The sequence below is a fragment of the Mauremys reevesii genome, linkage group 1, assembly GCF_016161935.1.
Source record: "Mauremys reevesii isolate NIE-2019 linkage group 1, ASM1616193v1, whole genome shotgun sequence".
NCBI lineage: Eukaryota > Metazoa > Chordata > Testudines > Geoemydidae > Mauremys > Mauremys reevesii.
The window spans coordinates 209,246,455-209,272,509 of NC_052623.1; the positions used below are offsets into that span (position 1 = coordinate 209,246,455).

At 43.2% G+C, this 26,055-nt stretch overlaps 1 protein-coding gene across 4 annotated transcripts in view; it reads left to right on the plus strand.

Moving 5' to 3' along the window:
- The window catches only part of ATP1A1 (ATPase Na+/K+ transporting subunit alpha 1), a 50,023-nt gene that overhangs the window by 7,508 nt on the left and 16,460 nt on the right, over positions 1 to 26,055 (plus strand). For 2 of the 4 annotated variants that reach the window (XM_039528694.1, XM_039528702.1), the window contains exons 2-7: positions 20,137 to 20,250; positions 21,189 to 21,248; positions 22,909 to 23,112; positions 23,515 to 23,628; positions 24,366 to 24,500; positions 24,720 to 24,837. In XM_039528694.1, coding sequence (XP_039384628.1) covers positions 20,221 to 20,250; positions 21,189 to 21,248; positions 22,909 to 23,112; positions 23,515 to 23,628; positions 24,366 to 24,500; positions 24,720 to 24,837 — 661 coding nt within the window. In that variant the 5' untranslated portion in view covers positions 20,137 to 20,220. Of the gene's footprint in view, positions 1 to 12,253; positions 12,436 to 13,408; positions 13,461 to 20,136; positions 20,251 to 21,188; positions 21,249 to 22,908; positions 23,113 to 23,514; positions 23,629 to 24,365; positions 24,501 to 24,719; positions 24,838 to 26,055 lie in introns of those variants that run through there. The other 2 variants (XM_039528684.1, XM_039528676.1) reach the window with 2 other exon arrangements.

A 26,055-nucleotide genomic window follows, 5' to 3' on the forward strand; every position in this document is an offset into this window, starting at 1 on the left:
CCTTTTTAACCTCATTCATAGAGAGCTACTGGTCAAACATCTCATTTTATCTCCCCTGCTGCTGCTGCTTGGTTTGTGTGGGCTATAAGTAATTCCATTCTTTGAAGACTTCAGAGATAAGGGGAGAGCTGGATGGGGAGAAAAGAGAAACCGCTTCTTAATGGGAGCTGCGGGTCCTTGGCTGTTCTGTGTGAAGGGCATTCTACTGTCTAAAGGCCAAAGATTACCCCTACATATGTATGTGCAACAACTCCCACTGAAGTCAAGAGGAGCTGTTTATATACACTTGAGGGCCCCTATTGAAACACCACACACAATGCTTGTACGGTAGGTGTATTGGTCCCACAATAAAAAAGGATCAGGCAGGTAATGAGACGCTCGTATACTCTCTAACTCTCTCTTGCACACATATCCCCGGCTTCTGAGCCAGCATGGTCCTGAGTTTAGGCTCAGTCAGATGAGTAAAAAGCTTGGCTTCCCTGTTATGCCGATATATAGTACATTGTAAAAACAGGTATATGTATGTGTGGAAGGCTAGCAGTAAGAACAGGAGACGGGGGTCAGGGCTCCTGGGTTCTTATCCTGACTTTGCTATAGACATGCTGCATGACCTTGGGCAAGTCTACCCTCTCTGTTCCTCAATTTAATAAAATTCACTTTCGTTAAGCACTATGATAAAAAGTACTATGTAGCTATTAAGTATCAGAGGGGTAGCCGTGTTAGTCTGGTTCTGTAGAAGCAGCAAAGAATCCTGTGGCACCTTATAGACTAACCGTTAGTCTATAAGGTGCCACAGGATTCTTTGCTGCTTATGTAGCTATTGAATGTTATGCACATGTTAATAACTAATACATACTTGCATTTATATAATGTGCTGAATCTCGAAGTGATTTACCTTGTAAACGCCATCTGGAGTTCACTTCATCTGCCATTGAAATGTATCCACTTACAGGGTGGAACTTGGCAGCTGAAATGTGGTTATGACATTGGAGTCCCTGAGAAATTGCCAGATAGAACTTTCAGCCCAATAAACCAGGGCTAAATTTAATCCAGTAATCTAGAGGTGAAAGTCTCTGTATGCCTTTACTGATCCTCTGAGCCACCCAGTTCCACTACCAAATGTGCTTTTTTTAACTTGCACAGCTAGGTGCTGAAACCACAGACCTGATTCCATTATACTGCTATACGACTTTCCACACAAAGCATAGGCAGAGGGTATTTTTTCTATTTTTGCCCTTAGCAACTAAACACTCATACACAGAAGTAACTCCATTGACTGCTCTGGGGTTACTCCTAATCTACACCAGCAGAAGTAGAATTAGCCTGTTTTCACCCAAGACATTTTAGTGGTGAATGTGCAGTGTTATACACTACAGTTCAGTTGCATTTGCAATCACAGCATGTGAGGAGTATGCCCCAATGGATTAAGTGTATAGTGTCCCGAAGTGGCAGAACTGCTACACTTCATGGGGCTGAATGGCTCTGGAGTTTGGAAAAAGGGTCTGGTGTTTTTCACCTCCAAGTTGTAACTGAAAGTTGATATTGACAGCTGGTTAGTTATAAGTGAAAAAAGTGTGTCGTTTCTGTCCAATTCCTAGGAGGCAGGTCTCCACAGCAGATCACCACCACCACAACAGTCAAGAACTATCACTTTAGCAGAGAGGTCAAGGATGAGTCAAACTCATGAAGTCTTTGTTTTTCCTTAGATGAGACGCTTCTGTCCAGGTCAGGGGTAAAGTACCTGAGCAGCACAACCCAAGAGACCGCCTGGGCAGCATGTTATCTGTTGTCTGGATTGATCAAGGGCTGCAGTCTCAAGGACTGTTGATCCAGTCCCTTTCATCAGCACTTTAAAAAAAAAAAAAAAAAAAGACATGCTGAGTTTTGAGGGCTCCCCTCCACAGGTAAAGCATAAAGTATATGCTAGTAAAACACCCTTGCCCTGAAAACAATTCAGTTTATTGTTCTATAAATTGCATCTTAACAGTGTCCTGCATTGAGCCTTTGCTGTGAGAGGCACTACTGCGCAGTGCTTTGTGTGTAATGTGCACTACATACAGGGGTCACTTACTGTAACACAGCCTCCTCTGCAGTAGAACATGTTAGCTGGTTTAGGAACTCATGGCAACACCACACAACTGTTTTGGCCAGTAAGGGAGGGAAAAAATCTGTATCCGATTGAATTTTGGTAGCTAACTTATTTGTGTTACTTATTTGTAATGATGGTGATTGGAATTTGAGGAGGGTTAACACACCAATTGAAAAGTGCCACAGAAGCATCTTTGAAAGTTGGCACCTCCAGCAGCATAGTGTTTCCAAGCAACAGGTTCAGGCACTGGTTCACTCTTGTATCAAGGGCCTTGTCTACACCAGTGGCTCTCAACCTTTCCAAACTACTGTACCCCTTTCAGGAGTCTGATTTGTCTTGTGTACCCCCAAGTTATACCTCACTTAAAAATTACTTACTTATACAATCAGATGAAAATGTCATAGCACACTATTTCTGAAAAATTGCTCACTTTCTCATTTGTACCATATAATTACAAATAAATCCATTGAAATTTAAATAATGTATTGTACGTACTTTATATACTATACACTGAAATGTATTATAAACAAGTCACTTTAGTTTGTACTGACTTCACTAGTGCTTTTCATATAGCCTGTTGTAAAACTGGGCAAATATCTAGATGAGTTGATGTACCCCCTGGAAAACCCCTGTACCTCAGGGGTACATGTACCCCTGGTTGAGAACCACAGGTCTAGACTAGGATTTAAGATATAATGTTAGCATGTGTTAGCTAACTTTTTTTTAAAAAAAAATCTAGCATAGGCAAGACACGCAGCCTTTAGCGCATGCTAACCTGGTTGAGCTGACACCTAGAGGGGAAGATGGGCTTTAACGGGACCAGCGTAGATCATGTACAAGTATGCACTGCCGTGTCTACACTAGACTTCTAATACATGTTACTTAGCATGTATTAGTGAACATCACCCCCTTTTAAATCCTAGTCTGGGACAGAGTGCTGCTTACTGAATCATCAGCCCCTGGGTTTGCCTTGGAGCTCTCCTGTCCTGGTTCAGCAGAACTGTCATAGGTCTCACCCCCACTTAGAGCTGTTGGGTTCACAAAGAACACAGACAAAGGCTTCCCTCCACAGAGATTTGAAATTATCTCATCTCTGATTGGTCCTCTGGTCAGGTGGTCATCAGGTACTGCATGTTAACTCTTTACAGGTAAGAGACCTTAACCCTTAACTATCTGTTTATGACATGCCCCCCAAATCGCCAACAGTGGGAACCACTGGCTGTGATTTCCTCCTAGAACTGGAAAATAAACAGATTAACAAAACACATGCACTATTACATATACTAAGTATGTAAACAACAAGGTATTTGACATTGAAGAACACTTTTTATGCATTTGACCAGACATACTTGGCAACATCCTTGCCCATCCCCTCCCAGTGGAAGGACTTCCCCAACCTGTCCTTGGTTATGTTCACCCCAGAATGACCACTGGGATGTCATGGCCCAAGCTTAAGAGCTTGTTCTGGTACTTAGTTGGAACTACCAACTGTTTTTGAGGATTCTGGCCTTTCTGGTGTCCACCAGAAAGAATTTTGTTATATAAAAGTTTTTGTTTTACAACAAACTGGGATCGATTAGAAGAGCTGAGAGGCGGTGGGTTGCTCCGTGCCGCCGCCCAAGCTTTTTTAAGGCTGTCATCAGCTTCCTGCTCAGTCTGGAACTGTTCGCTTGAGGCTGGAGACACCAGTTCCTCCGTAGACTGTGGACTTGGGCTGGGTCCCTCTGGAAGCGATGTAGGTGATGAGGTTGTTTCCGTTGCCTATGGACCGCTCTCCGCTGGTGCACAAGGTGATATTTCAGGCTCTGGTTGAGCCTCTTGGGTAGAGTTGTTTGCTGCTTTTGCCAGTTCAGGCCCGTTGGTGCCCCCTGGCGGTGGAGTTGCGAGCGCTGGCGTCAGTGCTGGCACTGGTTTTGCTGCTGGTTGCTCTTCCAGTTCCGGTCCTGGGACTGGATGTACTATGGTTGCTGTAGTTGTTGGCATGAGATCCGGTTCCACCACCTTTGTCTGGGTCTCTGGTAACACAGACAGGGCCCTGGTGGACGGCTCAGGAACAGGGATGGGAGTGCCTGCTTGTTTGGCCTGGCTGCGGGTGACCACTCCCCCCCTCTTGGCCAGCTGCACATGGTTGGCCAAGTTTTCCCCCAGTAGCATGGGGATGGAATAATTGTCATAGACAGCAAAAGTCCACTTTCCTGACCAGTACTTGTACTGGTCTCCAGGGATGCTGTACCCATGGCAGGTCCTTTTAAAATTTTTTAAGAAGGCCTCAGTGTCCTCACCTGCCATGTAAGTGGGAAATTTCTTGGGATGGGGAACTGTGCCTGGAGAAGGATTGTTAGGGTTGGCTGGAACATGTGGGTTAGCTCTTGCTAATCCCAAGCCCTGCTGGTGGGCCTCTCTGACTTGTTGCTTCTCCATGTCTGTCTTGTGGTCAGCTGTTTGACTGGTACTCATGTCTTTGTGCTTTTTGGTGCTGGCCACACCCCTCTGCAGTCAGTGAACTGGTTACCCCAATTCCTACCCCTTTCTATTCCTGGAGAGACTGAATAGAAAAGAAACAAACTTTGTATTTGCATTTGGTGTTATGCTGATGTAGCTGGTTCACAGCTACCAACTGTGCTTTAGACTGAGAGAGGAAAAAAAGTCCCCCTCCTCCTTTTCAGCACTAAACAAACCGGTTTTGCAACTGTCTTGCAAATTGCTAAGTACCCTCTCAGTAGGTGTCCCTTCTAACAAAAGCCTTGTTAGAAAACCTAATTCCCTCCAGCCAACCTTGCTGAAGATTTCTTCTAACCCTGAAAAACTGCTTTAAAACTCCCTTTTCCTCAAGCTGCCTGTCCAAGCAACCAGAAAGAAAAACTGCTTCCAACAAAGCCTGCTGGAAAACTTAATTCCCTCCAGCCAACCTTGCTGAAGATTCCTTCTAACAATACCAGTTAGAAACTGAATACTTGTAACCCCCCCTCTTCTCTCAGGTTGCTTTCCTGCTCTAGAAGAAAATAGCTCCCTTCAGCTTAGCCCAGCTGAAAAAAAACTCCTTCTAACAAAGCCAGTTAAAAAACCTTGTCTGTTTGCCTTCGGGGTATCTCTCCCTCCTAACCTGCAGTCCTGCTTTAGGAGAAGAGAATAGCAATGGCTCTCTGGTTCAGAAAAATCCCTCACCGCTGCCCACCATGTCATAGGTCTCACCCCCACTTAGAGCTGTTGGGTTCCAATATGGGGACCTGCATGAATTAATCTCTAAACTAAAAATCCTAGTTTAGATCTAGTAAAAGCTGCCACAACCCAATAAGGTACGTGGATTGGGACACAGTCCTTCCCCAAAATCCTAGGGGATCCCAAGAGCCCCAAATCCATGGAGTTCTTACACCCAGGAGGAATAAACCATTCCCCCCTGCTTCCTCCCCCCTCCCTTTTCCTAGGAGAGACACCGGGATCTAACTATAGAGGGATACCTCCCTCCTCCTCTTTCCCTGAGAATCCACCCAAGGAAAGACCAACCAACTCCTTAATAGAAAAGAATTTATTAAAGAATAAAAAGAAAGTCACTGTCTCTGTAACCAAGATGCAAAAATACAGGGTCTAAACTTATCAATCTCTGGAGAGAATCCCCCCTCCTTTCTTTCTCAGTAAAAGCAAAGTAACAGCAAACAGGAATAAAGAATTTCCTTTAGCAAACACACAATTGCAAATGTAGAAATCAAATTATAAGACTAATCCGCCTTTCTAATTAATACTTACTATTGAATAGTAGGAACTACTCCAGGAGAACTTGGAGACATGACTGGCCTCTCTTAGATCCAAAAAGAGAACGAACACTTACACAAAGAACACAGACAAAGGCTTCCCTCCACAGAGATTTGAAATTATCTTGTCTCTGATTGGTCCTCTGGTCAGGTGGTCATCAGGTACTGCATGTTAACCCTTTACAGGTAAAAGAGACCTTAACCCTTAACTATCTGTTTATGACAAGAACCCTTTTCCATTCCAACCAAATTAGAACCATGGAATGTATTCTGATCAATAAAATGTTGAATCGTGCTTTTCCTTGTCAAGGCACCTCACAAATCGGGGAGTCTTTCATGCAAGTGATGCAAAGTGAGTAACATAACTGAAACAAGTGTGGGAAGAGGGAGGAGAGGGGCCAATAAGAGGAGTTTCACTGTACCGGCTTGGCACGACCCGACTTATATAGTTCTTTGGAGTTTTGTGGCTGTGTTGGTCCAAGGATATTAGACAACGTGGGTGATCTAATAGCTTTAGTTGGCCCAACTTCCTTGGTTGGAAAGGACAAGCTTGCGAGCTTTGCAGAGCTGTAGAAGAGCTCTGAAGTTCAAAAGCTTGTCCCTTCCACCAGGGCCGGCTCCAGGTACCAGCTAAGGAAGCAAGTGCTTGGGGTGGCCAATACAAAGGGGCGACACTCCGTCCACTATTGGGGCGGCACGTCCAGGTCTTTGGTAGGAATTCGGCAGCGAGTCCCTCTCTTCCTATTTGAGGTGCTGCCAAAGAAGAGGGAGTGAAGGACCTGCCGCTGAACTGCTGCTGAAAAACAGAGCGGTGCAATTAAGCTGCTGCCAATCAGCCTTTTTGCTGCTTGGGGCAGCAGAAAACCTGGAGCCAGCCCTGCCTTCCACCAACAGAAGTTGATCCAGTAAAACATCGCCTCACGTACCTTGTCTCTCCTAGTTATATAGTGAAAGATCAGAATGACAGCTGCAGGTCAGTTTCTTAATGGGACTCAAATGGATTTAGGAAGGATAAGAGTGTGATGCAAGGACATTTGTGTTTAAGGTATAGGACTGGGAGTCAGGAGAGCTGACCTACATTCCCAGTTCCACCCCATTTTCTGCATGATGTTGGGCAGTCACTGCCCCTCTCTGGGCTGGCTTCCCCATTTGTAAAATGAGATCATGATACTTGCCTAGCACATTGGGGGTGGGGTGTGTGTGGAGCTAAAATAATGTCTGTAAATTGCTTTGAGATCTTTGGCAGTATGGTGATTATGATGTTCCGAACACTTTGTACTTCTTAAACAATGCTTGCTTAACAATAGAGTTGGCTTCCCCCACCCCCCATCTCCCTGGATGAAGTGGCTAAAATGGAATGTTTATTTAATAGACTGTGCCATTAAAACCTGGGTTAGCATGGTAACACCCTGCTAAAGAGAGAGATCCAATGATTATATTACTGTATAATGTTTCTCTAAACAAAAGCTCACTGCTGTAGTGACTATTGTATTGTCTCTGTTATTCGTATAGCTAGGGTTTGTAAACCTGTTAACTTCCTAAATAAGACCTAGTTTAAAAAAAAAAACTGGGCTAGCATATTAATTGTATCTCCCACAACACAGAAACCTTCTTTAAAATTAATTAATCATTTGTTATAAAATAAACATACCCATCTTAAAAGTAGTAATAAAATTAAGAACTCACATAGCGCTTTCCATCTTCAAAGCACTTTACAAACATGAACTAATTAATGTAGGTCCTACACATAAACAAAGGGGTGTAACCAAATAAACTGGAGTCATAAAAATATTTTAGCTTTGTTGCTGTTAGGAGGTCTGAGGACATGTTTGCACTTAAGGACACTGCAGCTGTGCCGCTGTAGCACCTGTAGTGCAGGCCCTTCCTATGTGAGTGGAAGGCATTTTTCCATCAAAGCAGATAATCCACCTTCCCAAGCGATGGTAGTGAAATTGATGGAAGCATTTGTTTGTTGACCCAACTGCATCTACACCTGGGGGTTAGGTTGATTTAACAATGGTACTCGGGATGTGAATTTTTCTCACTCCTTAGCAATGTAGCTAGGTCGATCTAAATTTTAACTGTAGACCAGGCCTGCAACAAGAGACATTTCTTTTCTTTGACTACCTTGATTTGGCAAAAATCAGTTTTGAAAACAGCCTTGTCCAGGCAGATCCCCTCATAAAAAATGTTGATATTCTAAATCATTCTATTTAGAAACTCTTGCTTCAGAAATGACAGGCATTCTCTTATACCGCATCTGCACTAGCATTGTTCAGGAAATCTCCCACCATGGCAGCTACACTTGAAGTTTTAGTATAGATTGGCTGCAGGCATTATACCACCATATTTTCTAACCCTGCACAGAGATCAGGAGCAGACCCAGAATCTTTATTTCTTTAAATTTCACATGCTGCTAATTCCCCGATCTAAAGCCAGAGTGCTCTGTCTAAAACATCAGTTTGATGCTGTGGAAATGATTTTAATAAAAATAAGTGATGCTTCCTACATATACTGTACCTTTCATTCACGGCTTGCAAAATGCTTTACAATTATTTGAATAGGGTTGATCCCCATTTTATAGAGAGGGAATGTGAGCTGGAAGCAGTTTAACTGCACAGGACGATGAAGTGATAGAATCTTGCATGCTCCTATCTTCCCCTTTCTAATCTCTAGTCTATTCTGGTTTGGGGAATTTAAAGCCTCCTCTTTAAAGGACTGGATATCCTTCCTCAATAAAATGAAGGTCTATCCACTTTGACTGCTACACCAAATCCAGGAGGAACTCTAGCTCTTCCACTCCATTGAAAACAAGACTTCATTCTCTTTGGCTAGCACCATTTCCTGCAATTGAGCTATTTAAGGATCCACATTTCTGCAATATTACCAAGGTTACTTCCTGAAGAAAAGTGTCTCCTGTACAGGCAGGTCTCTCTTAAATATCAAGATACCTTTCATTATGGCTCAGCTCTGAAATGTGACTAGAGAGGCAGAATAGTGGGTCTTTCTGTGTGTCCTTAACTCTCACTGCCAGGGCTGAGCCATAATGAAAGGTATCTTGATATTTAATGGAGACCTACCTGTACTGAAGTCACTTTTCATAGCTTTAAGACCACAAGGGACCCCTGTGAGCTGATTTCCTGCCTAGCACAAGCCATGGAATCTTCCACAATAATGTTAGTTTCAAGCTCAGTGTTGCCAGCTCCTGTGATTTTTGTCATGAGTCTGTTTTCCTTAAAGCCCCTGCTCCTGGAGCCAAGTGGATATGTGATGATTTGAGTCTTCATTCTTAAAGACAAAGTATGTTTCTAGCCCCCCAGGCTGTAGAGACAGCTTCAAAATGTGACCTCAGTGCACCCTAAAGCAGAAGTTCTCGCAACAAAATTTTTGGTGGCCTCAGAGTGCAACCACCAACTCTTGCTGTTGGCTACTCTCAGTTTTTCCTAAAATACTTAATTAACTTTAGGAAAAACAAACACATGCACATCTACATGTCCAAATCATTGTAATTTATTTATGTGGGACTTTTTTTGCAGACTCGATATTAAAAATGCAGTTGTCTATCTTTACTGGACCTAAACAGAGTAGAAACACAAATAAGGTGCTTTGCCCATTCTTGTCTTTGTTTTTCTTGTTACTACTTTTGGGTTTTTTGGTTGCTTTTTTTATAGACTTTTAAAGAGTAAGTCTCTTGTGAAAAGTGCTAACACACAAATATCATTTTTCACAGCAGACTTACGAAGTCCTGGCAAGCCTGGGGATTAATTAAGCCCTGGGTGGGGAGGGTACAGAGGAAGAGGGGCCAGTGACAATGGGGCACTAGGAGACAGCAGGGGCCAGGGTGATGGGGGTAGGGGGTGAGGTTGGGGCCAAAGCCCATCACCACACAGTCAGGGAACAGATCCTGGAGCCTGCCACCCAAGGCTGAAGCCTGACCCCACTGCCCCGGGGAAGGTGAGGAACTCACTAGCTGCCTGCTCCTCCAGCTTTTGTCTCCAGAGAGGGGCAGGGCCCAACCACTACTGATGGCCCTGGAGGAGGGGCCGATGCTTTGTGTACCCCCACCCCCCATCACTGCCCAGGAGGCTGTGGCCACAAGAAAAGCCCCTGGTGGTCACATGCGGCCACAGTGGCAGTATTTGAGAAACACTGCCCTAAAGGCTCAAAAAGCAGAAGGCAAATAAAAACACCTAATCTATTTTTACATACGTTCATGATTTTAAAGCCAATCTCATGATTTTTGGTGAGCCTGACTCATGATTTTGGAACAGTTGGGGTTGGCAATACTGCACTAGTCACAACTTTCTGATCATAACTATACTTGAAAGCACTGAAGTTGGCACAGTAAAGTCTAGTGCAATCTCTCAGCTGATTGTTATTCGGAAGCAATTTTTTTTTGCCACAATATCTATCTATATTTACTGGCCTTGAGAACAGGCTGTATCAAGGTTTTAATCCTGGGATAGCAGGGCCACAGGCATTTCAAGTACCATGTCATCCAACCCTGCTCAGAGTGGGTCTAATCAACTTGGTGCCTAAACTGGTGTCAGTGGCCAGTGGCCCATCTCTAGTAGAGAGTCCAGTATTGCGAACACCAGTGAAGCTGAAGTAATGCTAGTGCTGACTGGGCTTGGGTGTAGAATGCTAATGGGTACAATCTTTAAAAACTGTCACTGCTTAACAGGGACTACCACATACAGGGACTCTTCTTTGCTGAGGACAGCAACATTTCCAGTTGTGTTCTCATAGGGTGCTCTTTGGTCTCCATTTACTTGGATTCTCTTAATGGCAAGCAAAAGAAATGATAGTGTGAACAGGCTTGACTCCTAAATGTGAGGAGCTGATACTTATATCTGCGAAGGTATGGTTTGACTCAATATTTATTAATGCAATGTAGCTGATATGGTACAGATGGGTCCCATTGTGCACTTGAAGACTGTGCCACAAACCAGTTTGAATGAATGCAAATGATTGCTAGTGATTGTGCAAGTCTGGCACAGCCTCAGATCCTAAAGTCTTGAAACAGTGAGCAGTGGTAAGGAGGAAAGGGTGCACATCTATTTACAAATGGTTACAGCTTCTGGAAATTATTTGATTATAGACCATACTTCAGTCATATCACTCTCTCAGGAGAATAATTATTAAAAAGAAAAATGCTAAAGTCCATAGTCTGCTTGGACACTTAAAGCCAATGTGGTAGGTCAAGCCCTCAAAAAGCTTGAAAAGATTCAACATAGATATAATAGCAACAAGATTTTGTGTGAGAGTGAGGCGGTCTTGACATGCACGGAATGTGGATGTGTCTATTACGTGCATGCATTCAGTGTATGTCCATGGCAGCCATGCATGCAGGGCTTGATTCTCCACTCCATTGGGTAGCATTTTTACAAAAGCAGCAGGTGCAATCAAAAATTCTTCACTTATGCCATTCATTAGAAATGTTTTACACTCACTTTGCACATGTATAAATGATGGCACATGCTGTAAGACTATAGGTATAGACCAGATGGAGGCAAGCTATGGCACGTGTGCCGAAGGCAGTATGCAAGCTGATTTTCAGTAGCACTCTTACTGCCTGGGTCTTGGCCACTGGTCTGGGGGGGCTCTGCATTTTAATTTAATTTTAAATGAAGCTTCTTAAATATTTTAAAAACCTTATTTACTTTACACATAATAGTTTAGTTGTATATTATAGACTTTTATAGAAAGAGACCTTCTGAAAATGTTAAAATGTATTACTGGCACGCAGAACCTTTACGAGTGAATAAATGAAGACTTGGCACAGCACTTCTGAAAGGTTGCCAACCCCTGGTATAGACTGACCTCCTCAACCTTTCTTCCCTGAAATCATTGTTACGATTGTATGTATTTTGAAAGGGTGGGGGTGGATGGGTCAGGATGTGTCATCAGTCAATTCTTCCTAACATTATATTCACTAGCAAGGAGCAATGGGTGTCTGTGTCACTACTTCTTCTTCATGCCCTCCCACCCCCTCAGTACAGTATGTGACTTCTTCCTCATGCCAGGAAGTGGTCCCTGAGCCATGTTTACGTAAGTGTCTGTTAAGTGCAGACCCTGTGGATCTCCGCGGACCTAAATGTGATGCAGTTTTTGCCTCTTCCTGAAGCACCTGGGTGTTGCCCGCTCCCCAAGCCAGGAGCCGAGCGCGCCCAGCCTCCAGGTCCGGGCCGCTGGGGGCAGGCGGGCCGCGGCTGCCGTGACAGCCCCTCCGCACGGGCAGGCGGGAGCGGGGGCTCCATGCCCGGCCGGGGGACGCGCGGAGCACGGGCACGGGCGCGCTCACACACCAGGCCCCTAGCGCGCGCTCACTCCCACGCGAAGCCGGCAGGGCGGGGGCGGGGCCTCGCTGCCTTCTTTAGGCGGCGGGAAGCGGCGCCCGCAGTCGCAGCTCGGCGGGGGCAACAGCAGCAGCGGCGGCGGCGGCAGCAGCGGGCCGGGGAAGCCCCGGAGTCCCAGCAGCAGCAGGAGTCACCGCAGCCGGCAGCGGCGCAGGACACGTGGCAGCCCCGCGCGCCCCGGCCCCGAGCGAGAAGCGACCCCGGCACCACCACCACCGCCGCCGCCATGGGCAAGGGGGTGAGTGCGGGGCGGGGCGGCCTGTGGCGCGCTGGCCCTGGCCGGCTCCAGGCGGCCGTGGCCCGGGGGGCCCTTCCCGGCCGGTGCACCGGGAGCCGCCCGGCTTTGTCTAGGCCCGGCGGCGGGACGTGCCCCCGCCCGGCGGTGCCGCGCGCGCGCTGCCGGCTGCGCAACGGGCCCCGCGCTCCGGATTCCGGGGCAACTGTCGCTGCGCGAGAGCGATTCGCCGGGGGGCGGGGAGGGGGGAGCATGAGCTCGCTGGGCAGTTTTGGGAGCTGCTCCGCGGGGGGCGGGCGGGGCGCGGGACTGCGGTTGCCTTTGGTCCCCGAAGGTCTGAGAGACCCAAACCCGGCAATGAATCGCCGCTGCCCGGCGTGTTAGCGGTGATCGCGCGAGGGATCCGGCAGCGCTGGTGCCGGGCTCTAACTTTCTGCGATGAATAAACCACTAGGGGGTGGTGTCTGCGTGTGTGTGTCACGCTCACACACACACAGAGCTTTTTTTTTTTTTTTTTTTTTTTTTTTACAACTCTACAGTTTATTTCTTTGAAAGGCATCAGATCACCATAGAAATAGAGGAGGAGGTTTAGGCTTTTGAAACTGATCTTAGTTTAAGTCATAACACTTAAAAGAATTAAATTTGCTCTAACATGAGTAAAAGCTGCATGGGGAAAATGGGAAGGGGGGGGACTTTAATCTAATGTTTAGGCGATCCTAGAAACCTGAAAAAAGAACAGGGGTACTTGTGGCACCTTAGAGACTAACAAATTTATTTGAGCATAAGCTTGTAGCCCACTTCATCCTACACAAACTGGTGAGCAGATCAGTCTGTTAAAATAGAGAGTGCCTCATCTGACCAGGTTCTGTGTAACATTTCTGATCACTTTAATTTTTTTTCTCTTTTCCCCTCCATTGGCTCTGTGGCTAACAAATTGGCTAAATTTTTCAGGTTATAAAGGGACTTTGCCTGTGGATGGTGTGGGTGAACGCATGTTCCAGGTTGAAGGTTATACTAACAGTCCCCAGGTCAGCATGGAAAAGAAATCTTAGTTGTATGGCAACATTATCAGATGCCCTTCTGGAGCTAAACTTGAAACTGTGGCCATTTAAATATCTGCTGGCTATTATAAAAGTACTTTACACTCCTTAGAGTACAAGGCCTGGAGGGGAAAGTTTGCATGAGAATAGGTAGTACTGGTTTAGCAATAGTAGCCAGAGCCAGTGATAAAAGGGGGAGGGAAGGAAGGTGTTGAGGATTGAGAAATTTATTGCATCACACCAAACCTGTTAACTGCTGGCATGGTATAATATAACATAATGCTTTGTGTAGTTCTCCCCTCTTGGGTAAGGGGCTGTATCAACATTTTTTTAATCCTTTCAGCTTGCCAGGTTGTAACTGGCAATGAAAAGAGCTTCTTATGGCTGATTACTCGTAATAATGAAAAACCCTTTAAAAAAAAAAAAAAAAAAAGTAAGGTTGAGTGAAGCCAAGAAAGCAAAAGCCAAGATTTTTGGGGCAGAGAGAGAAGAACTTTGTGTCCTAAAGCCAGCATAAAGAAAAAAATCCTCCCTAGTTGATCATTTAGACTCAGTTTAAAAATAAAAAGCAGTGTCTGTTTTTAATCTGAATATTTTAGATGGTGTACAGGTAACTATGTGATGTGGAGGGAAACTTTTTCTATTAAGGTTCTTAAAACATTTCCTGGAAGGTTTTAAAATGACTCTGCTTATTTAGTAATAATATTTAGCAGTTACAGTGGTCTGTTTCCAAAGTGCTATACAAACACCGGCTGACTTAACATTGGATTGATCAATGCCATTTAGCAGTCACAATGTTGACATAAATACATGAATGGTAGGAGAGCCATGAGAACACAAGACTGTGTAGACACTAATTAAAATAAATTGTCTTCAGAAAAGTCCTTCTCATATTTAGTAGCCCAGAAAAACATTGGAGTGTATAACATATCTCAGTCTGTTAGGCTGTTTAATTATTTACAGTGGTCCAAAAGGGTAATTGGCACTACAAACCTCGTGTGGCCACTGTAACTAGGTACAGTTAATCTACTGTATTATGTAAATTGGTTTTGTAAAGCTCCTGTTCACTGCAGTTATAGCCCAAAGGCCAGAGTGGGGGTGGGGGGTGGATGAAGGTGTTTTGAGTGGTGGGGGTTGTGTTTGTATTTACATGGGAGACTGTTGGTTATTTTAATGTCTTGTATTATATGTAAGCACTTAAAAATGTCAAGTGACACAGGTTATGCATATTAAAAGACTGTTTGACCTAGTATGGAATCTTAAAACAAAGGAGTGGGAGGGGTACTAATGGAAAATCTGTGACAGAGTAGTTACCAGTACTGTGTGTACTTAGTCAGAATGTGTGTACTATCTTGTGACTTTGCAACACTGTTCTAGCAAATGTGTCAAATCAGAGCCTGTTAGAGGAAGGGATGTGAAATGGAATTGAGTGAGGAAAGACTCTGTGTGGTTTAACCACTTGAATATTGTTCACCCATCTTTGCTTGGTTTGTCCAAACAGGAAAGGCTTTTCGTTTTTCTTTTACCCAAGTGTCTTTTCATGGGAAAAGAGAACTGTGCTCCTTGTAATTGCTGTATATGGGGAAGGGAGGGGGTATGAAAAGAAGCTGATGGAAACAGCCACTCTACTTACATGGTAGTGGGGGAGGAGGGATCTGATGACTGGCTGCTTAGCTGGATTTTCAGCCCAGAGTACAGCTGTCAGGAGCTCAGTTCCTGTCCCCTCAAGACACACAGGACTGTGAGGAACAGAGGTAGCCAGGAGACAGTGTCATTCTCTATATTATCCCTAACTGCTTTTTATATCATCTTGCCTGAAAATTGCCTGACCAGGAGCAGCAGTTTACTCTGTTACTTCTCCCCTCCACTTCTGTTTTTTTAAACTGGTTGTAGGATACACTCACTGAAGGGTACAGTTTCATCTCTGGAAGTGTGACTCAAAATTGAAGCCTGCTTAGCCCTGGATAGGCTTCTTTTCTTGCCAGAAACTAGCAAAGTTTGGGGTGAACAGACCAGCTGAGAAAAGGGATCTTTCAAAAGCAGTTACTGATTTGTGGGTGCCCAGATTGACCCCTTAAAAAGGCTCTGACTTTCAGAAAATCAGGCCCCTGTAAAGTGTTGAGTTGGGCACCTAAAATCACTTTGCACTTTTGAAAAAGTTGGCCAACATGATGATCTCCCTTTTGCTGTATCTGTTTGACTTTACATGGCTAGTAGTGTGCTCTATATTGTCTTGAATATTGGAGCCTATTTGTGCTGTCATACAACAAGAGGAAATCCTGCTTCACATTAGGACAGCCCCACAAATCAGGAAGGACTGATCAGCCATGAGTTTTCTGGGTTTCAGAAGCCAGCTCTGCTTATGGTTCTGATGAAAATAGTTCCATGGAACACAGAGGGTTATCTAGCATTTGTTGTCTTTTTATTCCATGAATGGGCCAGCTTTTGAACAGAGCCAGTTTTAAGTGTGGCTTGCACACACTTTTCATAAAGGGGGAGGGAGAAGTTGAGTATAGGATTGAAAATAGCAAGTCTGCTCTTTGTGTCCAACTGGGGTGTAATGAGGTCTCCCTAGCCAGTCAGTAAAACTTTTCTGAATGACTAGCACACTGCCACAGCAGTGGCTCTCAACCTTTCCAGACTACTTTTCTCCTTTCAGGAGCCTGATTTGTCTTGAGTACCGCCAAGTTTCACCTCACTTAAAAACTACTTGCTTACAAAATCAGACATAAGTGTCACAGCATGCTATTATGAAAAATAGCTTATTTTCTCATTTTTACCATATAATTATAAAATCAACTGGAATATAAATTTTGTATTTACGTGTCAGTGTATAGTATCGAGAACAGTATAAACAAGTCGTATGAAATTTTAGTTTGTGCTGACTTCGTTAGTGCTTTTTATGTAGCCTGTTTGTAAAACTAGGCAAATATCTAGATGAGTTGATGTACCCCTGGAAGACCTCCTGAGTATTGCCAGGGCTACAGGTACCCCTCGTTGAGAGCCACTGATTCAGAGTAACCATGTTGTACTGTAAAATCAGAAGCAGGAAGCTGAACATTCAAACTTGGCTGTTTTTTGAGGGGGCAGATGGGGAAAGGCTAGCTATAGCATTTCCTAAATTTGAGGGGCAGTTTTGCTGTCTATCACTAGGAAAGTGGTCCTTGTCCATGATTTATCTGGAGATGCCTTGTGCCATACTGTTCAAGAGCAGGTCTCCAGTGATGATTTTTTTTTTTTTTAAACACTCTAGCTCTCATGCATCACTTCAGTCAGCATAGATTGAGACATTATAGAATGGTATATCTGAATGCCTCTTCTGCCTTTCTCCAATGCCAGGAATCATTGCATTTGTTATTTAAAGCATCTACCATAACCTGCTCTGTTAGGCTTCCTGCTCTCTTTTATTTGGGATCCAACCATAGTCACAGATCTGGGCTGTGTAAAGCCTATAAAGCTTTGGCTAAGAAGCTCTGACTGGACCAATGGAAAGCAGGGACATTTCCCAACCTCTTGCAGGGATAGTTTTCTTTTGTAGCTCCTTGTGGATCACTGTCATTTGACGAAATCAGGGGTAGTCCATTATTTTTTGTCAGGGTCCAGATTTCTTGACCAAGGTCCTGACTCCAGAGAAATATTTTTCACCACAATAACAAAAAGTAAATAAGATTTCATAGTCTAGTCAAAAGTGACTGGCAGTCTGGATTTGGCCGGCAGTCTGCCTATTGGCTACCCCTGGGCTAAATGAAACACCTGAAGTGTGGGTGTTCTTTGCAACCATAAGGGCTTGGAACTTTTCACTTTTGAAAAATGAAAACCTAAGTTCCTGCAATTTTGTAGGAACCATGGGTGCTCAAGCACATCTGAAAATTTAGGCCAACTTCAGTGCAGTCTTAACTTACTTAGAGACTACTGGTTTAGGCCTCCCCTCCCAACCCTGGCTTGGGGTAAATCCATTTTCAGTCCCTAACCAGATTATCTCACTCAAATATAACTGCATTTAAGACCACTTGCAAAAACTTCCTAGCTGCTATAGCTTTAGGCTCAGGGTGAGAGCAGAAATGGTATCCATGTTTAGACTGAAAATCTCAGTACTGAAACAAAACGAACATTCAATGAACATTCAATAAATGGTAGAGTAGAAATGAGAAATGTGAGTCAAAGCAGTATGAGCTCTGAATTATGCTTTCATTTTAGACTGCTAGATTGAATTGGCTTTTTGATGTGTAGGCCTTGCAAGGACCACTCAGTATACTTTATTCATTCAAACAGGATTCTAGGCAGTACAGTTGGGTCAGAGTGCCCTCAGCATGTGACTTAGATTGGGGTGGGAGTGGAATAAAAGGTTGAAATGAGCAAGTTAACCTCCAGCTACTTTCTGAACAGGCAGAATTACAAAAGTATTAGAGAGAGTAATGTGAAGCAGACAAATTTTACATAGTATTGTGCACCCCACCCTGTATGTACATTTGGAAATCACACTTGCTTTTTTTAAGCTTCAGGAAGATCACAAAATGTACATTGTGTACAGCAGAGGGTAAACGCCTAGTATCAATTCATAATTTAAAGTCAAATAATTTGTGTTAGACTGGAGGATGTGGATTGAAATTATAGCAACTTTCTGTACTCTGAAAATATCTTTCAAGTTGCCTTGTAGCAGATTCTTGTGATCTTGGAATGTCCATACTTAAAAGTTCACTGCTGTCCTAAGCATGTAACACTGCTTTCACCTTTTAAAAAAAAAAAAAAAAAGTGGTTTTAGTATGGTGAAGACAATGTCAAGAATGCTGACAATCTTTAGCTGTACTTCATTCTTTACAGATAAAAGAGGAGGTAAAGGACAAGTTCCACTCTGTTCATTAAAAATAGCCTGCAGTGTTCTTTTGACTGTTGCACAGCTCTCCTGTGGCTGCATGCAGAAGTATGAAGAACATAAATGCTCACCTCCAGTGAAGAAGGGAATATGGTGCTTTATGGAGTCTTTTCTGTCAGCTTTGGCAATGAAAATAGACTGCTTGGATTCACTTGTTTAGTTTGTCAGTTTCACTTTCAGATGTACAGTTTAATTTAATGGTTTTCAACCTTTTTACATTTGTGGACTCCTAAAAAAAATTTCAGATGGGGGTGCAGATCCCTTTGGAAATATTAGACGTAGTCTACAGACCCCTAGGGTCTACGGGCCATAGTTTGAAACCACTGCTGTAATTAAATATTTATTTTTATCTTAAGTTTTGTGAAAGGTCATTCTTAATACTTGAATATTGGACCCTGTTAACAGGTTCTTGGCATGCATTACCCTAACTTACCAGTAATCCAATTTCTGATCAGAGGTGCATGCACAACATAGAGGTTATTGTATTAGTTTTATTATCATCCATTTCTCATATTGGCCATTACAGTTTAAGGTTTTATCAGAGCCTGTCATTTTAACTGTGGTGGAAAATTTGCTAAGGGAAAATGCTAGTAATTGTTAGATATTACGCAAAATGGGAGGGGGAAGATCTGTGTTGCTAGAGGTTTGTGCAAGTATGGAAATCTACCTTTGCATGGGTGGAGCGGGAGATCGTATTTGCATTTCATGATCCCATTGCAATAGGCAGGGACACAAAGTGCCTAGGGCTACTAGTGCCTCATAGGGAAACTCCAATTGTTTTTTGATGTTTCTGCTTCTTAATTGTCTTGTACTTCTCTCTTCTCTTGTCTCTCGATTGCCACAGACATTTGTATGAAAACAATCTGTTTAGCTGCTTGTCTGTTGCTGCTTATTACCCTCCACAACCGTTACTAAGCATCAAAGACCACAATTTCACGCAAATGTCCTTTGTAATTAAGGAGAATAAGAGATGTCTGAAAATAGACTTATGGAAACGTAATCAGTTTGTTCCATGAGGCATACGCAGCTCTACATGAGTGGATTTTTTGTTATTTCTTTGTAATAATACACATCCTGCTTATATGCCAAAATATTTATAGGGGGATCTGCTCTGTAAAATAAAACCAGTCGTCAAAAATAATTTGCACTGTTTGTTTGGGAGACTGTCAAAGAGCAAGTATGAAAGTGTCTTGAAATGAACTCTTGCCAAGTTTTGGGGATGCATGAAATGTCAAATCTGTTTTCAAATTGATTAAACTATTGAATCGCTTCTCTTCCTGCTCCATCATCCCCACACTCACCCCCTTAGATTCAGGGCTTTGAAGCTGGAGCATGGAGCTGCTCCAGAGCAGTGGAGCTGCAGGTTTTGCCTAGAGCTGGAGCGGAGCTAGAGCACAGCTCCAAAGCCCTGCTTAGATTAACATGAGAAAACAGAGTTAATACACAGCTGAAGGAATTTTGTATGTAGTCTGGAGCGGATTTCTTGTGATGTGGATCACTTCTGGTTGGACTGAGGCTCAGACCTCAAAACTGATCTGTGAATAGTGTGCAGCTTGCTATGTGTCTAGTAACTTCAGCCAGCACTTGCGCAATCCCTGGCAGTAATCCGTGCAGCATAGGGATGTTATTGAGCAGACTAGTCTTTTTACCACTTGTTTATAAGAAAGTAGCATAATTTAAATGTAAGTAGTTGTCTGACGTGAAATTCTGTGCATGGGGAATATAGAAACCATACACATTACTGAAGTAGTTAAAGATCAGCCATTTCTCAAAACACCTTATTTTTCTCAGACTGGACGTGATAAGTATGAGCCTACTGCTACATCAGAACATGGTGCCGGGAAGAAAAAGGGGAAGAAGGAGAAAAAGAAGGATATGGATGAACTGAAAAAGGAAGTCTCAATGGTAAGAAAGTGAGGAAGGGGAAGAACTGGTGGCTCTTCAACAACATGCACTTCCTTGAAAACACCCTGTCTTTAGGTGCCTACCTTTAAAAATCTGACATTGCTACAGAGACTAAAGGCGTCTAGTAAGTTTTCAGTGCAGCCGTAGTATAAATGTATACCCCAGAGTAAGTGCAGCTTGGGTAGCATAAGTGCAGTCTTCCCCACATTGTCCTGCCCATGTGACTCTGGCCTGCTGTGGAGCAACTGCCTTTTTAGCCAGTGAGTTCAGTCTCTATGGCTAGACTTAAACATTGGCCCCCTGCAGAGTCCTCAGTAGTGTGCATTACTGCTAATCAGTTTTAGTGCTGTGGGCATCTGTCCACAATGAGTGAATTGTGCATCACATTTGGCTAAATTTCACCAGGTTCTACTTTAGATCGTGTTTCCTTGCTGTGATGTACGATGTAGAAACAAAAGTGTATAAGATCTTAACCAGTTGCAAGCTTGCTGTGCATGTTAGGAAGGAGAGGTTGGACTGCTTAGCAAGTCTTCTGTATGCCTCTTCCCTTCCATTTAAAAAAACAAACAAAAACAAACACACACCCAAAAAACCTCCTGGGATGCAGACCACTTTCAGAGTACTCTATATCATTAGAAATGCAACCACCTCTTGGATGGAGCATGACATCTGTCTAACAACATTCAGCAATGTGCTGCCTAGAATAAATCTATTCTGAATAGCGATTAAGCAGGGTGAGAGGAATGAAATGGTAAAGTTACAACTTTGGAACCATCTCAGCTTTAACTCTCTCCCTTGCCATGAAAACCTCCATCTTATGAAGCTATTATTGGCAACGGAATGGAGAGTAGAAAGCCAGTAAGTAGCCTCTGCTCACTGTTATGCATGGACTGTTATTACACATTCCAACTCCAATTTCTTCTCTTCCTTCCTTCCAGGATGATCATAAACTCAGCCTTGATGAACTTCATCGTAAATATGGAACAGACTTGAGTCGGGTAGGTAGATTTTTTTGCGTGTCCCATTTGTCAGCTCCTTAAAAGGAACAGGTTCACCGATATGATAAGCCTGCTGTGAAGGGAGATCTGGGTGCTGTCAAATTTGTTTACCACCACTCTTCCAGTTAGTCTGTGCATTAACAGTTCTAGCATTAGTGTTCACAAATATTTCTCCTCTTCCTCCCTTTATACTGATTGGCTCAAATATTTTAGTGACTGTTTGTTAACAGTCACTAAAATATTTGAGCCAATCAGTATAAAAGGGAGGAAGAGGAGAAATATTTGTGAACACTAATGCTAGAACTGTTAATGCACAGACTAACTGGAAGAGTGGTGGTAAACAAAGTTGGGATTTATTCATGTGACTCTTAAGTATTCCAAGGTGAGGTTGATTCTTAGGTTTTGCATTGAGTGTTCTTGCTTGTGTTCTCTTGTATTGTCTGGTAATCCTCTGCTGTAAACCAGGACATAGCCACAAACGTAACATTGACCATCAGTAGTTAAAATGTTACCTTTATAACAAAGGGTGCCGGAATCTCAGACAAGAAGCAAGCCCCCACCAAGTTATTGTACTTGATAACTAAAGGGATAGAGCATTTTGAAATAGTCTTGTTTAAAGAGCAACTTAATGTCCTGATTGTTTTGTACAAGTATATTTCTACTCTCCCAAAAAAGGGGCCTCTCAGGCAAGAGAGAAATTGACTGTACAGGGCACACACAACCAGGGGAAAAAAGCTTTCAGGCAAAAAAAAAAAAATCTTGTAGGTAGGTGATGTAGCTAGTGTTTTTTTTTAAAAACCATCTTCAGACAAACTTCAAAAAAAAATTCTACATCACTTATCTCGCACTTGACTGTTTTTCCTGAGACTTGTAGAAACGTGTAAAATGTGCTAGCTTGATAAGATTAATATCACATAAATGAATTGGTCAGCACTTTGAGCAGGGTACAATGCTGGTTTCACACCTTGGTTGGTACTGTTTAGTTGACAGCTGTTTCCTACAAGGTTTGATGCAGCAAGATATCTTTTATTTTGGGTCTTATAGCACAGTAGGGTGAAAAACTTAATTCTTTTCATACAAGTCAAACTTTTTGAAAACTTGAGAGAGACTTTTTCAGGAAGACTAAAATCAAAACGGCCACATAAAAGGTCATTTTGATTTTTGCTTGTACCATAACTTCCGAGCCTCTGACAGTCTGCTGTGGACCGTTCTTGGGATGGGGGAAGGGGGTCATAACTTCCACAATTGTGGTCCCGTCACACCTTTGACATTGAAGGCCCATCATCATTGTGAACTCCTGTACTGTTCCTTTCACCTGGCCAACTTGTACTTTCATCTGAGTGCTGGAAATAGAAGTTACTTGTGAGGTTATTTTATTGTGCAGATTTGTAGTACAAATAGTTACCTGGAGACACTAAAAGGCTACACTAGCTCCCATTGTCTTTGGCCGTTTATTGTAAGGAAAGTGTTCTCTCCTTTAGCTTGTAGGAGCAGAGGGGGAAGCAAAGCAGCAGAGGGGGAAGCAAAGCAGAGGCAGGCCTTTGCTTTCATTCTTGCAATGAGCTCAGAATGGCTTGCTCCATCACATTTGAGGAAGGCCCTGGTGGTGTGACCTTACTGCAGTGCTATAACTAGACTACCTTCCCAACCTGCATTCTAGGGCTTGACAACTGCTCGTGCTGCTGAGATTTTGGCTCGGGATGGCCCAAATGCCCTCACACCTCCCCCTACCACTCCTGAATGGGTAAAGTTCTGCCGACAGCTGTTTGGAGGATTCTCCCTTCTATTGTGGATTGGAGCTGTTCTTTGTTTTCTGGCTTATGGCATCCAGGCTGCAATGGGGGAGGAGACAAATAATGATAATGTGAGTACTTGTGTACTAGGCTCATTTGCATTGAGCTAGACATGTTGTTTGTCTTGCATCTAAACCTTCAGTCCAGGAACTCTTCCTAAGGTTTTTAATGAGTGATAGTATTTTCATAACTATAGTCTCTCACTCTAGTTTAATTTCTGTGCTTCTACATACAGTATATGGTCTTCAATCCATGCTGAATACAGCAGCTGAATTTCAGCTCACATCCGATCTCATTAACAGTAGTTTCAGCTGTTTCCTGGAACATAAAATTGACCGTAGCTCTTGATTAACTTGTGCGCAGACATTATGTAAAGACTGCAAGTAGCTGTGCAATTTAGTGTAAGCATTAGAAATTGATAACTAAACCCTTCAGTCAGAATCTGCTCTCAGTTGACTTTTTGTTCATTGCAGTTGTATCTGGGTGTTGTGTTGGCTGCTGTTGTTATCATAACTGGCTGCTTCTCGTACTACCAAGAAGCAAAGAGTTCTAAGATCATGGAATCCTTCAAAAACATGGTGCCTCAGGTATGTAATGTCTGATCACCCAGCGATCGAGCAGGCTTTTGCTAGCTCAGGATTGTTAACCAGATTAGAATGTTGCTCTCACTGCAAAAGACATGACTGGATTTAGGAGGTATTTTACTAGTTTGTAGCAGATTGGCATTAAAGAAGTCAAATCTGTCAGTATGGGTCTCCATCTGTTAAAAGTGGAAGTTTCATATTTCTCTTGGCATTAGCAAAGTTACTTAGTGCACAATAGCAAACGCTAGCTATACTCCTCGCTGGATGAATATCACCAGTTATTGGTGTCCAGTAAAGCACTTAGAATCATAGATTATCAGGATTGGAAGGGACCTCAGGAGGTCATCTAGTCCAACCCCCTGCTCAAAGCAGGACCAATCCCCAACTAAATCATCCCAGCCAGGGCTTTGTCAAGCCTGACCGTAAAAACCTCTAAGGAAGGAGATTCCACCACCTCTTAGTATATTGGACTTCTGTTGGCCTGATTATAAAGCACTTAAAGAAATTTAGCTCTGATTTGGATTAAATAGCCTATGTCGCACATAACTGCCATAGGGCCTTATCACCATGGCAAGAAGGAGCTTTTAATGACAGGAAAACTAAACCCATCCGTTTTCTTCAACCACATTCCCATATGAGGTAAATAAGTTGACTTACAACCATGAGAGGAAAACCCTCTGGCCCCTTGAAGCCTTTTCTGAATTGTATTTAAAGTAGTGTATTCTTTTACTCTTTTATAGCAAGCCCTTGTGATCAGAAATGGTGAGAAGCTGAGCATAAATGCTGAAGGTGTTGTAGTTGGAGATCTAGTGGAGGTGAAAGGAGGAGATAGAATTCCAGCTGATCTTCGTATCATCAGTGCTCATGGCTGTAAGGTGGGTGCATTTTCAAATGTCTCTGAAAACCCTATTCCATACTAAGGAAGTCACTTTTCTAACTAGCTAAATTCAGTGCTGAATTTATGGGACGTTAGGTTTTTTTCGATGATAATATAGAAGTGCCTTAAAATTCCAGTGTGTTCCCCTTAAATTTCTTTTCCTTCCTGTGTATTTGTCCGCTTGCGCAAGAAACAGTGTGATGTATCTTCCATGCAGGTGGATAACTCCTCACTCACTGGTGAGTCAGAGCCTCAGACCAGGTCTCCAGATTTCACGAACGAGAACCCACTGGAGACAAGGAACATTGCTTTCTTTTCCACCAACTGTGTAGAAGGTACGTGGCTTTAATACTCCATAAAATGTGCACTAATGTAACATGGGGGGGGTTAAGACATTAAATCACAAAACTGCTATGGCAGTATAAATGTGTAATGTGTAACTTTACGTAGTTGGAAGCACATGGACTCCACTTCCAGCTCCCATGCAAACAACCAGGGTATAGCCCCTGAGAGAGGCTGTTTCTGATAGGAAACTGACAGTGTGTAATTGAACAGTAAGCTTCTGCAGCAATGTTGGCTTTGAGTTTCGGGTTTCCTTCTAGATGTTGCTTTACTCTACTTCTATTAACTATTTCAAATCTTTAAAAAGGAAAAGGAACATGAATTTGTACAGCTCCCCTGGCATCGTTCTCACCCGAAGGCCCAATTGAGGTCTGGGGCACGGTAGTAATATAATCAGACACAGGTGTTGTGTTTGAAAGTAATGCAGCTGCTTTAGAGAATTTAGAATTCCAGTGTCCCTCAAACAGAACTAGTATTCCACCTGCAGAATTCTTCAGCAGACTCAGTGGCTATTGTATAAATTAGCCCCTCCCTTAACCCAACACTGTGACAGGACATGTCCCAATGTAACCAGATAAAGTGCAATGAGGATTTACAAATAAAAAGTAGTCTCTTTTTTTTGGTAAACATGTGGGGCTCAGTTCTGCCCTCAGATATGCACATACATACCTTTATGGCAACACGCATAATATGCCTAAATCACACTGTCAGTCCAGTGTTGGAGCAGAAATGTTGTACTTCGTAGCTGGTTGACACTTGTTATATTGTACCAGAGGGATAGGCCCCAAAATAGGGACTGGCATTTGGAAGGGATTCCCTTCTTCTGCCATAATAAGTAAGCAAAAGTCTGTGCCTGCTTATGTCATCTTGTGCCTGGCTTTGGAAAGCTATCTGCCCTCTTAGAAACCCTGTGGGTGCACTGCCATGCAGCAGATCCTTATTCCCTAATTGGAATCCAAGGGAGCAGGTGTGCAGGAAGGCTGCACAGCAATGGTGGTTTTATTTACACAAGAATTCCTGCTCCGGGGCTGGGTTAGAGATTCCTCCTCACATATGCTTGATGTGGGTCAGGGCGTAAAGGCTATTGTGGTGTGAACAAATACCTTTTAAACAAATGTATGGAGATCTGATTAAGCACCTTCAAACTCAAACCAGAGTGAAGTAGCTTTCTGTGTTCGGCATCAGTGAGTACTCTATTAAAGCCTGTTATC